Here is an 18,792-nt window from a genome sequence, read left to right on the forward strand (position 1 = left end):
CCACAGGAAGATTCGATCAATCATGAAGAACCGATCTTGGCTCTCGAGCCTAGGTCCAAAGAACCCTTACGGGAAGTATTATGTGTTCGCATGAATAGTACGCACGCATTGCACGAATGTTTCCTTCGTGATCGTTTCCTGTATTTTAGTCAGCGTCTTTATGTGATCCCTTTTTCTAGGCATGACATATTGTACGTTGAGCACGTTTCACTCATGAATGAGCACGAATGTATGCGGATTGTTCATGAAAAGCTGAAAAGTATGTATGTAAGGAAGTCACATTCCATGTCTTTTCCTTGGCATGACACATTTGTAGAAAGAGCACATGAAAGTATGAGCACCAAACATGGGCATTTCCGTTGTGAATTGCCACAGTTGATTGCTTTAGATCAGAAGAGAAAGATTCGAGCTCATTGTTTGCGTGTGTGTGGTGAACGGTTTGGCACTCCGTCTCTTTGTTCATCTACATTGCATGCACAGTCTATTAGGATGACATGATTTTTTCCACTCACTTTACATGGAATAGGTATGTTCATGGTTTTGTGTTGGAAATGGTTTCATGAATTTTCAGCCATAGATTCTTGAAGAAGAAAGAAGCATGACTCTCGACGAAGTTGAAGCATTGAAGGAGCCACAGAAGACTTTGTGTCGCTTTCGGCGCGGCCCAAAGAAGCAAGCGTTGTAGACCTTTATGAAGTTCAAGTACCGCGACCCACACATCAGAGTGGGCGGTGAAGAGTCCTTTCCAGGATTCCGGATGCTATTGGCGATCTCCCTTGACGCCATACAGCTCAGTACCAGTACCTCACTTTGAAAAGGAGGGGATGTCATGTGAGACATCCAACCCTGTGTCCGTGGACAAGCTACAACATGGGCAGGGTTCAGTTCAGTCAAGTCAGTCTAGAATAGGAAGTGGTCTGGCACTTTTGTAGTCTGTTCGCAGACCGTGCATGTCCAAACACTTAGTATAGATGCATATCCTCTGGTTGCACACAGCATGATCATAAGCATCCCATCAGAATCTAGCAGAATCCTTCAGGGGAATTTTCCAGTGCATTTAGTCTATTTTCCCTATTTTTGACATTTTTCACTTATTATTTTTAAGTGACTTTTGTTGGAAAGTAGGTAGGGCAAACCTAGACTAGCACTAATTGGCAGAAGAGGCAGCAGGAGCACTCGCTCAACATGCAACTTCTCAGCAGAACCCCAAGCCTAGCGTTTTTTGCTCCATAGCAACCACCTAGCGTTTTTGGACCAGATCAGCCAACAATTTTCACTTGCAGATTCTGGTGATAGCAGAACATCAGATCAGCCTAGCATTTTGCATTTGCAGAACAACCGGCGACAGATTTGCAAACTTTCAGCCCGACCGTTTTTGCATCTGCATCATCACCCAACGTTTTGCAGATTCACCGTGATGGAACATCAAGGAACCTCAGCGTTTTCAGTTTTCAGCCCTTAGAGACCGCAGATCAAGTCCGGAACCTCACAGATCTCACCTTCCCGCAGCAGTTCCTCGCCGCACGGCCACTTTCCGCAAGGTTTATAGTTTCAGCCCGGAAAACGCAGATTTCAGTATCTGCTTTTTCAGCGCGTCGTCGTCGCATCATTGCTATCGACATAAAGTCAGAATGCAGCAGATACAAGATTTGAGGAAGACGAGATTTTTTCCACTCACTTTACATGGAATAGGTATGTTCATGTTTTTGTGTGGAAGTGGTTTCAGGAATTTTCAGCCTCGGAGATTCTTGAAGAAGGAAGAAGCATGACTTTAGACGAAGTTGAAGCATTGAAAGGACCACATACGATTTTGTGTCGCTTTCGGCGCGGCCCAAAGAAGCAAGCGTTGCATAACTTCATGAAGCTCAAGTATCGCACGACCTACACCTCAGAGTGGGCCGGCGAAGAGTCCTTTCGAGGATTCCGGATGTTGTTGGCAATCTCCTTCGACGCCATACAGTTCGGAATCAGTACCTCACTTTGAAAAGGAGGGGATGTCACGTGACACATCCAACCCTATGTGTCCGTGGACAAGCTACATCATGACGAGGGTTCAGTTCCGTAAAGTCAGTCTAGAATAGGAAGTGATCTGGCACTTTTGTGAGTCTGTTCGTAGACCGTGCATGACCAATCACTTAGATTAGATGCATATCCTTTGGTTACACACATCATGATCATCAGCATTCCCATCAGAATCCATCAGAATCCATCAAAGGAATTTTCCAGTGCATTTAAACCTATTTTTCCTATTTTTGACATTTTTCACTTATTTAGTTAGTGACTTGTTGGAAAGTAGGTTGGGCAATTTTGCTAAGTTTGTATAAGTAGAAACCTAGCGCTAGCACTTTCTGGCAGAATAGGCAGCAGGAGCACACGCTCAACATGCAACTTCTCAGCAGAACCCCCAAGAGGCCTAGCGTTTTTGCATCACAGCCGAAGGCTTGCGTTTTTGGACCAGATCAGCCAACGTTTTTCCATTGGCAATAGCTTGGCGACAGCAAGAAGGAGAAGACTCCTAGCGTTAGCAGATTATCCACAGCCAAACCATTTTCAGCCCTAGCGTTTTTGCATCTGCCAAGCATTTCAGTGTTTTGTAGATCTACCGTGACGGAACCAACACAAGCACCATCGTTTTCAGTTTTCAGCACTTAGACATCATAGAACAAGTCCCGAACCTCGCAGATCTCACCTTCCCGCAGCAGATCCTCGTTGCACGGTCAGATCTCGCAAAGTTCACAGTTTCAGCCCAAAAAATGCAAATTTCAGCATCTGCGTTTTCAGAGCGTCGTCGTCGTACCGTCGTCATCGACAGCGTCACCGACATAGAGTCAGAATTCAACAGATAAAGATTTGCAGATTTCAGCCCTTAGCATTTTCAGTTTTCAGCCCGTCTCGTCGTTGTCCTCATCGTCGGCAAGTCCAAGCATTGTAGAGATTTGTGCAATCATAAGTAGACCGCTCTCGCCATAGAGAGTGGGGCCTTCGGAGGAGGGTTTGACCACATTCTGGTGTCGTATTCTTCTCTCTCTATCTCTTAGTCTTCCAAAAGTCACTTTTAATAAAATGACTTACAAGAGGTGGTTCACGCATAAAATGCTTGCATGATGAAATGATTGTTCATGTGCAAGAGAGGGTATGCAAGTGTGACTGTCCTGGACATGCACGTCCTGTTAGAGGCTCACAGAGGTGCCAGGCTCAGTCCTAAGTTAAGACTGATGCTAGACTATGGCAGAAGCGTGTCCACGTGGCGCAAGTGAAGTGCGCACGTGACATCCCCCCCTGTTAAAAGTGAGGCACAACTGCCGAACTTCTATCTATACTTCTTATGTTGATTGATGAATGCTTTTGATGTTGTGGATGCACAAACCAATGCAGATTCCTCGAAAACCAGGGACTGATGGTACTGCGGGTGCTGTGGGTACTGTTGGCGATGCAAACACTGAGGAAGGGTCATTGTCCAACCTTACTACGATTGCCGAATATCAGCCTGGGCTCTATACCAGGTAGTGCTGACTCTGCCTGCTGTAGCAAGAGATGTTCCCCAAACACCGACTGTGGTGAAAACATTACCGGTGCTGATGGACTGAGGTTTGGTTGCGGAGTCCTTTCCAAAGGTTCAATGACGAGGGAAATGGATGCACGCTACATGTGAATGCGAATGCAGAAGAGGTTAGGGATCCTGTCTCCAACTCCTTCCATATCCGCATACAAGGCGAGTAGATCCTGGAACTCAAGATCTGGGTTTTCGTGTATCCGATGTCGATCTTCCTTCAAAGACATGGCAATTAAGATGGGAACTGGTAAGTCCATGGTCGAGACTCAAAGATTCTTCAGGAGAAAAAAAAAATGGGAGAGGTTCTTTGGGTTCTTGATGGTTCTTTGGTACTTGGGTTCTTGGGTTCATCTTTAGGTTCTTTGGTTCTTCTTGGGTTCTTGGGGTTCTTGGTTCTTCTTGAGGTTCTTCCCTTGAGTTCGGGAAGCCGAAGCACACACAGAGCTCTAATACCAATGTCAGGTGCATCGGAATGAATGTTTGAACTTTGCTCAAGATGAGTGCTCCGATCTGTGCTCAAGGTTCCTTTTATTCTTATGGAAGGGAGAGCCTTCCGTTCCTTTAGTGAGAGAGTGCAATGGACAGAAACAAAGTGAAGACACTGTGCATGAATGTGCTAAGACTGAGAGATAGAGAGAGAAGAACATGACACCAGAATGTTGTCAAACCCTCCTCCGAAGGCCCCACTCTCTATGGCGAGAGCGGTCTACTATTGATTGCACAAATCTCTACAATGCTTGGACTTGCCGACGATGTCGACGACGATGAGGACGACAACGAGACGACTCAAATCTGAAAATGCTAAGGGCTGAAATCTGCAAATCTTTATCTGTTGAAATTTTGACTCTATGTCGATGACGATGTCGATGGCGACGTTGCGACGATGACGCGCTGAAAACGCAGATGCTGAAATCTGCGTTTACCGGGCTGAATCTATTAACTTCGTTGGATCTGGCTGTGCGGCGAGGATCTGCTGCGGGAAGGTGAGGTCTGCGAGGTTCGGGAGTTCTACTGCGGAGTCTGAGTGCTGAAAACTGAAAACGTTGGTGTTCTTGATGTCCTTGTCACGAAGGTTTGCAAAAACGCTGCGGTTGATCTGCAAACCAAAAATGCTAGGGGCTGAAATCTGTCCTTGTTGATGGAACTGCTAACGCTAGGGCTGATCTGTTGTTTCGGGGAAATCTGCTAACGCAATGGCTGATCTGCTGTCTACTGTCGCCGGGAATGTGCAAGTGCAAAAACGATGGCTGATCTGGTGCAAAAATGCTAGGCCTTCTGGTGAAAGAAAACGCCAGAGTTGTTTCGAGGGGTTGGTCTTGCTGAGAAGTTGCTTGTTGAGCAAGGTGCTCCTGCTGCCTCTTTTTTTTTTTCTCGTTCCTTGGCCGCCAAGCGATCGCGATCTTGTTTGTCTTGGCGGTCACACTCCTTGGCAATGCGAGTCGCCGCTTGCTTTGCCATCATGTCCATCATCAACTTGGTGCAATTCTTGGCGTAGATGGCGAAGGGGGAGGGTCAGGAAAACCTCCCTGTTTGATGAAATTCTTCTTCACTACTTTCTTGCCCATCACTCTCATGCCCGGTATCCATTCCACTTTGGGTGATGACCATGCACTGAAGTTGTGGGTTCTTAAGTTCACGAGGAACTTGGGTTCTTGTGGGTCTTGGGTTCTTGGTTTCTTGAGGGTCTTGAGGTTCTTCTTTTGCTTGCAATTTGTGTTAGAGAAGTATCTTCTCTTCACTGGAGTTCTGCTCTTTTCCGCGGGCGCACCCCTTGGCGGCCTTGCGCTCACACCAAGGTTGCTTTTTCCCACCTCATGTCGATTGGCCGGACCGCTTATTGCACGGTCTGCTCTCAATGAGTGAAAAGAGGCACAAGGGGAGGCCGGACAAGCCCTTCTTTCCTGGGATTCCTATCACTCTTCAAAAACACGATTAGGAATCGACACGCCCAAGCGAACTCGAGTTCGTGCGACCACAACAAGCAAAAGAATTCTGTGGTTCTTGTGGTTCTTTCCTTACATTGGTATCAGAGCCTTTCACAAGACACCCAAAAGCATCTGCTATCAAAAACTGGCACCAAAAAGCCCTAAAAGTCAATGCTTTCCATAACTCTCCCCTCATTCAACCGTGCCACGTCAGCATGCGTCCGTATTGTTCCACGTTACCCTGGCTGTACATGCCACATCAGCAGCCGTGCCACAAAATGTGCCACGTTTCATGCTGTCTCATATCTGGGTTGGCTCTTCCGGTCGGCGGGCTCAAGCTCTTGTTCTTCCTTCTTCGGTACAGTTGGGTAATGCCACGCCATTTTGTTGTTCTATGTATTAGTTTATGGAATTTCCCCTTTGAGCACAATGCATGTGAGTAGACGTCAAAGCTCTCTCTTTTTGTTGTTATGTGTATGCGTTTATGGGATTTTCCTTTTTGAACACAATGCGTGTGCGTAGACTGTCAAATTGTGATCTCTCGTTTGAGTTTTTCAGTCAAGTATATGTTGATATTGATGGTGTTTCATCATGTAGAAACATCAAGTGTGCAAATATACTTGTGGATCAAGACGGAACAGTAAAGCTGGCAGATTTTGGCATGGCGAAGCAAGTAAGATTACTCTTCGCAAGTAATAAATTGAAAAACTTGCCAGAGGACATGTACAAGTTATTGGAGTGATCTCTTCAAGCATTCTTTATGGTGATGTTTGGTTCTTTGCACATCTGTGCATAGGTTGTCAACGGGCTCCACAGTTTCAACAGTTCTCATTTGTTCTTCTGTACCTTCGTTTTCAACCTCAGTAGTATGTAATTAATTTGTCATTTCAGGATTGTATTTGTTATTGGCACAAGGTTTGCGTTTATAGAAAGGCACAAGAGTGACAGTACTTACATTTTTGAGTCATCTTGTGAAGTATGTCTTGGTTAGGAATACGAAATCTTATTTCAAACCTTACATGTGAGCTGTGTGAACATTTAACACGAGTCCCAGGTATTTTGCCCATGTGCACATTCAAATTTCAAATTTAGCAACTACTGGAAGCCAGGGGTTATGTGAACATAAGCTACTGTACAACCTTTGAGAGCTTTTTTGTGATCCCTCACAGACTTCTAGCTCATAGCTGAATACATTGCTTGGATTATACTTAATCGCTACCTGGCTGATACACAACACTGAAGCTTAACCCTTTGTGCATGTGACAAGCTCTAACTCCTACTTCTAGGGTTTAGGAGAGCTTAGGAAGCTGGCACCTTTGTGAGCGTGTATGTAGGATGTGCATGTCCAGGCACTTTGAACGTAGTTGCATACCCTTTGATTGCACATGAGCAGCACCAATGTCTGCAGGGTGTAGACAATGGGGAGTGTTCCCACAGTCTAGTATTAGTACCGGCCTAGGTGGTTAACTTCATACGAAGCACCTCTTATGAGTGAGTTAATAACTTCTTTATAATTGAGATTTTAGCCAACGTAAAAAAACTGGTGGGTAGTTCACACAAAGAAGACAAAGCGGGCCAAACACGGTCTTATCTACCCAACAGCCTTGGCATCTACGTGCATTAACATGAAAATTTTTTGAATTAGAAAAAGACAAAGTACCTGGTTTATCGATGCTGTTTACTAAAGTCTTTGCCAATGTGAAGGTCGTTGGATGACAAAGATGGTGTTATGTGTAGCGGAAGTGATTTATGGTGAATGTTGAGAATGAGTGCTCAGGGCATACTCAAGGTTCCTTTTACTGCATGAGAGAGTTTCTTTTACTTCATGTGAGAGATGTGCAATAGACCAGACAGAGGAGAGAGAATGATACTATGAGTGAAGGTTTTGTGAGTGATAGAGAGAAGAAGACTAACACCGGATGGGGAATCATCTTCTTCATGGGTCACTCAGGAATACGAACAAGATGTAAGCACCGCTTGGAATCATCTGAGGATGACCAAGGAAGATACATTGGGATGTCTACTGTCAGAGGTTTTGGATATTTTTCTACCATCCTCTTCTTTTAAGAAATTCACCTTCAAGCAACAAGTGAGCGATTTTGCTATGGACTCCCCAAAGAGATACAGAGTTTTGTGTGCAGAAGAAGTCCCAGTTCATGCAACGGCACATGAAACATACAAAGCAAGGGTTTACAATGCACACATGTATTATTACTTACCCTACAGACAGGCTCATGGGCAGTCCAGATTGGACAAGAATCGAACAACGGTAACAAAAAGAAGGGTAAGCAACAGAAAAAGAAACCGTCGAGCCCTCGGTTGTCAGTAGAGCAACGCGTCAAGTACTACAAAGAGGGGAAATGTTACGGATGCGGGGAACAACGGCACGTGCTTGCCAAGTGTCCCAACAAAGCTTCTAATGATCACGCAGAGGACAAGCCAGAGAGTCCAAAGCGGCGAAGGAGCGAGCATAGAAAGGCAAGCCAAAAGAAGGACTAGTACCGGATTTTGTGGGGATAGATCTAGAACAAATGGATGAAAGTACATAGCTCTTTCGAGCGTGGGGCAAAGTACGAGATCAAGAAGCCCTAATCTTCTTTGACAGAGGAGCCAAGGCCAAACTTCATCTGGACTAAATTGGCGACTTGACTTGGAATTACGCCAGAGGAAATGGGACCACCGGTTGAGGCAGTTCTAACAACACCAGGACGGGATGTTGCCATTACACCTGACATAGGCAAAATTCAATTGCATTGTCAGGGTATTTAGGGCACGGGGACTTTTACATTATGCCTTTGGAAGGGTATGATGTCCTTTGGGAATCCCTTGGTTCCCTAAGTACGGCGCTGTGGTCGACTACAGGGCGAGAAAAGTGACATTGAAGAATTAGAAGGGTAGAAATATAGTTCTTGACGTAAAATTAAAGGGCGAGTCCGTCCCACTTGTATCGGCTTTGGCCATTTCGAAATTAATGAAATCTAGTCTGTTTGTTTACTCGATCTACTTGAATGAGTTAAATGACAATAAAACATCAAATTTGTCTGACCTTGAGAAGGAACAATAAGATTTTTTGCAAGCTCAAGACAATTGTTTCTTTGAAGGCTTATCGGGAGAGCTACCTCCTCAACGCCTTGAAGATCACACCATTGATTTAATTCCTGGCAGCACGCCACAGAACTGGCCACCTTACTGAGTTAGCACAACCCAAAACGAGGAAATTATGAACCAAGTGAAAGAACTGTTAGAGAAGGGTCTAATTCAGCCCAATAAATCACGTAATTGTTTGCCAGTGTTGTTATTATTGAAGAAAGATGGATCTTGGAGAATGTGCATTGACTATAGCAGGGTTCTACTTGTTTAAGAAAATTGACCTGAAAAGTGGCTATGATCAGATTACGATCGCTCCCGGAGATGTATACAAGTCAGAGTTTAGGACGTCCTTTGGATTGTACGAGTATTTGGTGATGCCTTTTGGTCCCACGAATGCTTCTGCAGCATACAATAGGATGATGGACATGATTTTTAGAAGGTATAGGCCATTTGTGGGCACCTTTTTGGATGACATTATCGTATTCTCCAAGAGTGAGGCATAGCACAGACACCATCTGCTACACGATTTCCAGGCACTACGACAACATCAACTGGTGGTGGATGGTAAAAAGGAGTTTTTCTTGCGAGAGATACACTTTTTGGGACACATTGTCTCTGCTGAGGTTGTAAAAATGGGCCCGGCCAAAGTTGAAACTATTTGAGACTGGCAAGATTTGAGGAATGTACATGAAGTTCGAAGCTTTTTGGGTTTGTGCTCGTATTACCAGCGGTTCATTTGAAAGTTTGCGGAGATTGCTTATCCGTTACCCATTCTGATGCAAAAAGGGGTTTCCTTTTCTTGGGGACCATCAGAGATTGCAGCATTTAAGACTCCAAAAGAGAAGTTGACAACTGGTCTAGTGTTGGTACTACCAGGTTTGCAGAAGCCATTTGAGGTTTATTGTGATGTGTGTGGTCGCAATCTGGGAGTATCTCTACTCTGTTAGAACTATCCTATATCTTGTCATAATGGTCATTTGAGTGTGTGTATCAACTCCAACCGGAAGGCACACACTGTCACCGTTGGGGGCTCAGGTCTGCCCTGAAAAACTTTGAAGTAGCGGGCCCACCATACAAACCATAGGCCTAAGCTACTAATCTGCTCCCATAGGGGGTTTCTCTCTTGAAATCAGACTGCTCAGGTTGTCTCTCTCTTAGAGCCTAATTCATAAGCTGAGCTAGGCGTCGAGCTCCGAAGGCCCATAGGTGGCAGTCCCTTCTGATTGCCTCCCCTTGATGTGGGTCAAGAAAGTACTGTATATTGATGAGGCAAGCACTCTAATCCTCTGAAAGTTGCTCTCCGAGACCGCAACCGCCCCGTACTGTTGCACCTCAAAGAAGAAGCACTCCTCCTCTTTGCAAGCTCAGACTGCAATGAAAATCTCCAGCTGCATGAAAGGTGCATGCTAGTTAGTATATATTTTGGCGTATAGCCAATTCCCCCTGTATGAGGCTCAATTTGTTTGTCTGCATTTTCTTAGACATGTTGCAAAACTGTATCCACTCTCCAAAACTCTGAGCCGAACCAGGTTCCATGGGACCCCAAGCTACAGTCGATCTGGTACTCAACATATGTCCATGCTCTTTGCATAGCAAGGGGTTCAATGTTGAAGGCTGGCAAATATGTTCCTCTGTACAAGCTGGTCGACTCTGACTCGTGTACGCACAACATCTCCGAGAGCGTGAGAAAACTCATGGAAAATCTATCCACCCACTGTCTACTCAATAAGTCTGTGCACGTCTTTCCAAAATCTAGCGACTCTCTAGGCGCCATAGGCGAGGCCACGGCCCACCTTCTAAGGGAGCTTAAGCCTGAATCCTTGAAAGAAGAAACTCCTTTCAGGATGTTAAGGTGTGAGTTTTGTTGCACCTTGTGTGTGTGTGTGTGTGTGTGTGTGTGACAGAGAGCACCCTCTCCTTTGCATCACCTTATGTGGACAAAGCCCATGTGCATATCATGTGTGTGGCTTGTGTGGCAAGCCTAGTCACTTGTTTACCCCATATACACCTTGTCACCTTACTTGTGATTTCACCCAATGTGTCCTAGATGCCTAGCTGAGCTTCCCTAGGAGGGCCCCACTCTGCGAGGCAGGATCAATGAGGCCAAGGCCACCTTGTGCGAGTAGGGAGTAGAAGACCAACCAAGCAACTTTGGTGGGTGTGGGCTGTCCATTTGTCACGTGCACATCTAACCGTTTGTGCATGTGGACAAGCTGTAACTCCCATTTCTAGGGTTTAGGAGAGCCTAGGAAGTGTTCTGGCACCCTTTTGAGTGTGTACGTAGGACGTGCATGTCTAGGCACTTTAACGTAGTTGCATACCCTTTGATTGCACATGAGCACCGCTGATGTTTGCAGGGTGTAGACACTGGGGAGTGTTCCCACAGTTTAGTATTAGTACTGGTCTAGGTGGTTAACTTCATATGAAGCACCTCTTATGAGTGAGTTAATAACTTATTTATAATTGACGTTTTAGCCAGCATAAAAGAACTGGTGGGTAGCTCACATAGAGAAGATCAAGCGAGCCAAACACGGTCTTATTTGACCCAACAGTCTTGGCATCTACGTGCATTAACATGAAAAATCTTTGAATAAAAAAAAGACAAACTCGATGGTATTTACTGAAGTCTTGGCCAATGTGAATGTCGTTGGATGGCAGAGATGGTGTTATGTGCAACGGAAGTATTTATGCTGAATGCTGAGAATGAGTGCTCAGTGCACACTCAAGGTTCCTTTTACTGCGTGAGAGAGTTCCTTTTACTTCATGTGAGAGATGTGGAATAGACTAGAGAGAGGGGGGAGAACGATACTATGAGTGAAGGTTCTGTGAGTGATAGAGAGAGAAGAAGACTAACACCGGTAGATGAGGAATCATCTTCTTCCTGGGTCACTCAGGAATACGAACAAGATGTAATCACCGCTTGGAATCATCCAAGAGGACCAAGGAAGACACACTTGATGTCTAATGTCAGAGATTTTTGGATACTTTTCTACCATCCTCTTCTTTTAAGAAATTCACCTTCAAGCAACAAGTTAAGTGATTTTGTTGTGGGACTCTCCAAAGAGATATGGAGTTATTGTCTGCAAAAGAAGTCTGAGTCCATGCAGTGGCTCATGGGACATGCCACGCAAGGGTTTGCAATGCACACAAGCACTCTTACTTACCCTACGGACAAGCTTGTGGCAGTCCGGACTGGACAAGAACCGAACAACAATAACAGGAAGAAGGGTAAGCAACAGAAAAAGAAACCTTCGGACCCTTGGTTGTCAGTAGAGAAGGGCACCTAGTACTACAAAGAGGACAAATGTTACGGATGCGGGGAACAAGGGCTTGCCAAGTGCCCCAGCAAAGTGTCTAATGATCAGGCAAAGGACAAGCTAGAGAGTTCCAAAGTGGTGGAGGAGTGAGCATAGAAAGGCAAGCCAAAAGAAAGACTGGTACCGGATTTTGTGGGGTAAGAACAAATGGAAGAAAGTACGGAACTCTACCGAGTGTGGGGCAAAGTACAAGATCAAGAAGCCCTCATCTTCTTTGATGGAGGAGCCAAGGCCAACTTCATCTCGACTGAATTGGTGGCTGGACAGATGTGTTTTGGCTTGACTACTCTGAGCGTTTTGAGATGTTCTCCGACTAGCTGCAGACAACAGCGTTTTGAAATGCTCTTCTTCACCGCCTAGGCTATACAACAGTGTTTTGATATGCTCCAAGCTGCCGGCTGCTGCTTAGTGCACCGCTTGGGTTCTGGAATTGAACCTGTGAACACATCCTCTCCAAGGGAGGCTGCATAAAATCTAGTCAGTCTAGTCTCTGCTGCTCTTCCCAAAGAAAGCCTCGGCCCAGTGAAGACAACCCCAAGGTAAGTGTATGCATCTGTATACTCTATTATCTCCTGACCATATGTGAAAATCGGTGCTGATCTCCTGATCCACTGTGGTGTGGTGTTAAACACCATAACCTTGGTTTTACCAAGGTTTACCGACAATCCACTATCCTTTGCAAAACTGTGTAATGCATCCAACTGTCGTTGCATACCCTTTGGTGAGTCAGATATCAACACAATATCATTAGCATATAACAACAATGGGATCCACGTCCCTGCCAACTGGGCACCTCTATCACCCTCTCTGTCAATGCAATCAGACACCTCATCAACATACATACCAAATAGAGTAGGAAACAATGGGCAACCTTGTTTCACCCCAATGGTGGAGTGAACTAAATCAGATATCCCCTCTAAGGTGCGTACATGTCCCATCACTGATTTGAATAGAACCATAATCCCCCATATCAACACTATGGGCACCCCCATCTCCTGCAATCTGTGCATCAATCGAGCTCTCGGTACCATGTCAAATGCTTTGCGGAAATCCAAAAAGCTACAATAAGTTCGTCTCCCTTGTGACCTGCCCTCCTCAATGATGGCTCTAAGTGTCAGAATATGATCTAGAGTGGAGAAACCCCTCCTAAAACCGGTTTGGCCCTTTGCCCGTACACCCTCACCCTTGGCCCAATTACTCAACTGCTGCTCAAGAATGGATGCATACAACTGTTCCAATGTGTGCCCAACCATAATAATGCGGTAATTCCCAGGCTCTATAGGATCACCTGCCTTGAAGATAGGCACAATAGTAGACAACCTCCACGTTTCAGGTAACCCCTCACACATGGCACGATTGAACAACACTGCAAGAACCTCTACCAACATATCTCTAGCATGTATAAAGTGCTCTGCTACTAGACCATCATGATCATATGCCCTGTTCGTCCTCATCCTGTCAATGGATCTCTTTACCATCTCAGCGGTAAAGAAGGTGCTGGTAGGTGGACAAGGCTATGTAGGATCTGGAACGGGGTCCTGTTCAGGAACTGTATATAACGATGTCGCATACTGGCCCCACACATGAGGAGAAGTAATCACTGGGGGAGGGGAGTGCTCATGAAAGAATCGCCATGCCTCTCCTAAGTCTCTACTCAAGAACAACTGATACAAGTCTCGCTCCATCTGGGCCAAGTAAGCTCGGTTCTTCCGTCGCACAATGCACCGGGAAGCAATCCAAAACTGTCTGTAAGTGATGACTCCTAAAAGAAGATCTCTCTGGAGTTGGGCTCTCATCTCTCTGCACTCCTCTTCATACCAACTATTCTGTGGCATGCTCCTAGAATGTCGCCTCCAACTCAGCTGAGTGTGTGGGTATGCCTTTGATGCTGCACCATGTAGTGTCTCACTCAGTAAAGTGGTGCATTCCTCCACTGAGAGGCCAGGATCAGCTGTGCATAGACAACTATAGATCTCCTCTGTATAAACCGAGTCAATCTCTGGTGTAAATGTATAACGAGTATATGACCAGATGTCTGGGCTGTACTATACTAAAATGAAACGGACAATGTCAAAAGAGAAATCCTGAATATAAGGAATAAAGCTCGGCTGTGCCATAACATAGTCCATTGTACTGGCCCCGTGTCTGTGTGGAAAGCATGTGAAACCGGCTGCTCCAAGAAATCGCTGTAAGCCATTAAGTATGGCTAACCCATGTGTGGTCGTAATCTCTGTGAGGTATTTCCCATACTTTGTCTGCTCTTGGTCATGTGAGCATCTGTCAAGCCCCCAGTCACCCACGTCCAGCTCTCTAAGCATCTCATTTGAGGTGTCGTAGAAGACTGTCTGAGAGTTGCCTGTTCGGACATTGAAGTCCCCTAGGAGGATGATATCACCATCCCTAAACTCCCATATATCATCATCTAGTATAGAGAAATGCGACTGTGCTCTGGATGCAGTATATACCGACGTTCTGGGGGGAAAGTAAAATATGGCAATGTATAGAAATCGGCATGTGTCAGCGCTCAGCCTCACCGACATGTATCTAACATGATCATCTCTACGTACAATATGTAAATAGCATTGCTACTCCTCTTGAACCTCTACTTCCATGCTCAGATCTCGCGACTGTCCTGTGGGTTGTCTCCCATGTGTATCCCACCACATGTGGCATAAGCTGTCCAGGGGCCTGATGAGTCTCTGATAAGAAAAACATGTCCATCTTTGAAACTATCCTCAAAGGCACCAATGTCCAACCTCATAGATCCATTACATTTCCAAGTAGCCATCTTTAGTGTGGGTTGGTCCCATAGGTCTGACACCATCATGTAGAGTGCCGCTCTACAATCACCACTCGACCATCTCTGTAAAAGGCCGTCTTTCCCTTCTTCCTTGCCGTCGTAATCTCTTGCATTACCTCTCTCATATGTGCAAGCTGTGAGAGAGTGAGATCATCACCGAGGAAAATACCTCTCTTCTTGAGAGTACGCCTCTTTTTCAGGAATTTCTTCTTCTCTTCCAAGGAGGGGAAACGTAGTATGAGAGCTCTCTCTTTTGAAGATTCTCCTGAGCCATCACTCTTGCCCACACCCATGCCTTTGTGTGTGAAGACGGATGTGAGGATTGTGACCTCTTTTTCCACATTGTTTATGTCCTTGAGGCCGGTTACCCTCACATGTAGAGCCCGCATCCTCCTCCTTTGTTCCTTTTCGAGGGTCATGTTAATAAGAGTGGGTGTACAAGGAGCTGTAACAGACTTGGGCACTCCAAGTCAAGAATCAACCGCGGCAGCACCAAATAACCACTTCAATACAGTTCACATTTCACAAAAGATTTGCACTGCCCCGACGGAGTTCCGTGCCTAGAGATATCGGCCCCAGAGATTGGCGCCCCTTTCGGTAATTCTTTTTGTATTAATCTGAGTTCAAAGTACACGAGTGGTTGGGTCTCACTCTCAGACTTTGCGTCCAGATGCCCTGAGAAGTGAGGGACCAACTTCACTTATAAAGAGTTACAAGGGTTGCCAAAAGCAGAGCCCCAAAAGCTGAAAATTGAAAAGCCTAAAAATAAAGCAAAGGCTCTTTCTCTCTCTCTTGCTTGTAAACATAAAGCAAAAGGGTCTTCTCTCTCTCTCCAATTGCCTAGGGAAAACAACCAACTTTTGCGTAGCATAAAAAAAAACAAAAGCTGCCCAGACCCGGAATTTCCGACGCGAATCACGGACTGCCACGTCAGCAATCTACTCGCATTTTCCGGGATCTGCCACGTTGCCTTTAGGGTTAGGGTTAGGGTTAGGTTAGGGCAGAATTAGGGTTTGACATAAATTAGGGTTAGGGTTTTTGCAGATTAGGGTTTCTGGCCATTAGGGTTAGGGTTTCAGCTGTACAGCCATGTCATTTGAACCCTAGGCAGCCACGTCATCACTTTTTGGCAGGAGCTTCCTTACCTTTCCCTTTCTTGGTGACCTCAATTCATTTTTTGGCCTCCTCTACTTTCTTTTGTGTTGCGGAGATGACCACGGCCCATGAAGACTTCTCCTCATCTTCCTTGATAACCCGTATTTCTTCTCTCATGGTATTCAATTCTTCCATCATGGATGGTTGAGTTTCGCCTTCTTCGAGCCGCCCACTTTTTGCCGCAAGAAGGAGTGTTCGGATTGTGGCTTCTTGTGAAGCGGCTTGCTCTTCGACGCGAGAAATCCTTTCGCATAGGTTCTTCTTCTTCTCTTTCCATTCCTCCATCTTTTGAAGAAAGGTTGCCTCCATCTCTTTCTTCCACTCCTTCACTTCAACTTCAAGTGTTGATATCCGCTTGTTGGTGATCGAGAACTTCATGTTGAGAGGGAGGCGGGCTATAGCCACTCGGAAGGCCATGTGAATGGGGTCAATGATTAGCCCAATGGAGGGAGACCATGAGAGAGAGACTAAAACATTCCCCCAAAAAAAAAAAAACAAGAAACTCTAGAAAGTAACAAGAAACGCTCGTGAAACCCTAAAAAACAGAGAAAATCAGCTTCGAAACTTTAAAAAACAGCAAAACACATGTTTGAAACCCTATAAAGCAGCATAAAACAGTGGCGAAAAATTAGCAAGAAATAGTGACGAAACCCTAAAAAACAGGGAAAAAAACAGCTTCGAAACTGTATAAACAGCAAAAAAGAGGTGACGAATCCCTAAAAACAGTGAGAGAGAGTCCAAACCCATGGGGGGAAGAGAGAGAGAGAAATGTAATGTATTGAAATATTAACGTCTTCAAAAGGCCAAAATGACCTATGAGACCAAAAGGTTACATGTGGTGAATCTAATACCAGGTCTGGGCAAAAAAGTACAAAGAACTGAAAAGAAAATAGTGGGTAGGGGTGGGGTGAAAGCTGATACAAAGGGAATACAAAGGGGTTGAGCTTATACAATGGAGCTCTCTGACTGTAGAGGCATCAAGTACATATACAAGAGTATCCAAAACGCTATAGCGGTTCAATGTCATCCAAGGTAAGCACTCTGTCAGCTGCTATGTCGTGCCAGTATGGTATGGATCCTCTGTCGCAATCTGCGTCGATGTAGATAGATAGATAGATAGATAGAGAGAGAGAGAAAGAAAGAAAGAAAGATTTTTAACGTCTATGTCAGGCCGAAATCGGCCTATGAGACAAATCAAATGTACATGGTGTGTATGTCATCCGTCTATCGGAAAGACAAATGAAACAAAAACTGATACAAAACTGAACTGAGTGTAGGTAGTGGGGTATCTGAGGAGGGATGGAGCTCTATCTCTAGGGGTATATGCATGTCTATATGCTCAAGGTAGTACAATCATGAGAATGCATCAAGCTATCTAGCTCCATCCTGTACTAATGGGGGGATGTAAGATGTGGTACATGGGCGGGTCTGGTGCCAAGGCTGCCCGGATGAAAGCTGTCGGGTCGGCCCTCATCCGGGCCACTCGCTCCTCAGTGGCACGGCGCTCCCGGGCTCGGATCTCCTCGATCTGTCGGTGGTGGGAGCTCGCGCCCCTGTAGCCTGTGACTCGTGGTCGTCGTCTAGCTCGGCTCACCTCCGCCTGTGGGAGTGTCACTCCCCTCTGAGTGTCTGGTGGGGGAGGGGCGGTAATCCTCTGAAAGAAGTCTGTGAGCTGCGACTGTCTCCCCTCTGTCTGTGTAGCTGTGTGTGGCTGTAGTAGTGTGTCCCGATGGCTCTGTATCTCTAGTAAGAACCGTCCGAGCTGTCTCTGATCTCGAGAGTCCATGATCTCTCGGAGAGTGGGCTGTCCTCTGAATAGGGCCTCATACCTGCCTCTGATCTCAGTGTATGCTCTGCATCTACATACAAAGTGCTCCTCACTCTCCACCTCCTCTGTGCAGGCTCTGCAGACGCCCTCCTCCCTGGGAACACCAGTATGTCTCCCGATCTCAATCTCTAACCTGTGTGAAGCCACTCTCAGCTGACCAATCGCCACCCGTGAGCTATGTGGCATATGTGTCCATGTAGCGTGGTCTCTGTATGAACCCCCCGGACAATATGGTGAGAAACTGGTCTCTGTAATCTGACATCCTCGTCCCCAAGCCAGGTGACTCCCAGACTCTCCTAGTGTATAGCTGCCACAGATCCTGTCTCAGTACCAAGTTCCTCTCACTGCGAGAGAGGTGAACATATGGTGAGTGGGGGTCGTACTGGAATGGTGGTAGGCTCTCCATGTCAAGACCGTGTCCCTCAAACCATGCTCTGACCTGTGAGTACCATGCTCTCTCATGCCCACTCTCTGATAGCTGTATAGCTGCCTCAAATGCTCTACGAGTAAGTCTGTCAGGAGGTAGCTCTCTCATCCTCTGGATGAAGCAGACTGTCTGGAATAGTGCCTCTACCACCATGGGTGGTGTGGCGAGCTCGGCTCTAATAATGTCATGTGGCACTGTCTTCTTGCTGCGGAGCAAGCGTGAGATCATACATACCTGTGGCCTCTCAAGCTGTGTCCACTTGTTAGCTGTCAATCCTGGTGCCCATACTGCCGCCGAGTACATCAAGGCCGGGGTGACTAAGGTGTCGAAAAGCCACCCCTTCGTGCGGGGTTCCTGAAAGTGTGCCTGGTGGCATCTCCGCTCTAGCATGGCCAGAGCTGCATATCCTCGGGTGAGCCTGTCAGCAGCAGCCTGCCTCATAGTGAAGGGTCCTGGTAGGCTGGTGAATGTGATGCCAAGGTAGACATAGGAGGTGACTACATCAACCTTTCCTCCTGCTGCTGTGAAGGTGGCAGCGCTCCTCACTGCACTGGATGTGTGAAAGATCATAACCTTGGTTTTGCCAAGGTTCACAGTCAACCCCCTGTGTGTGCTGAATTCGTCCAAGGCCTCAAGATGGCGTTGCAAGCCCTCGGGTGACTCTGAAATCAACACAATATCATCAGCATATAACATG

At 46.1% G+C, this 18,792-nt stretch overlaps 1 protein-coding gene across 2 annotated transcripts in view; it reads left to right on the plus strand.

Annotated features, from left to right (window-relative positions):
* Positions 1-18,792, plus strand: part of LOC147425869 (uncharacterized) — a 112,743-nt gene that overhangs the window by 53,269 nt on the left and 40,682 nt on the right. For both annotated transcript variants that reach the window (XM_086498589.1, XM_086498588.1), the window contains exon 2: positions 6,076-6,151. In XM_086498589.1, the coding sequence (XP_086354715.1) occupies positions 6,076-6,151 (76 nt within the window). The remainder of the gene's footprint in view (positions 1-6,075; positions 6,152-18,792) is intronic.

This window comes from Adiantum capillus-veneris, chromosome 24 (assembly GCF_014529385.1).
Source record: "Adiantum capillus-veneris isolate H3 chromosome 24, ASM1452938v2, whole genome shotgun sequence".
NCBI classification, from domain to species: domain Eukaryota; kingdom Viridiplantae; phylum Streptophyta; class Polypodiopsida; order Polypodiales; family Pteridaceae; genus Adiantum; species Adiantum capillus-veneris.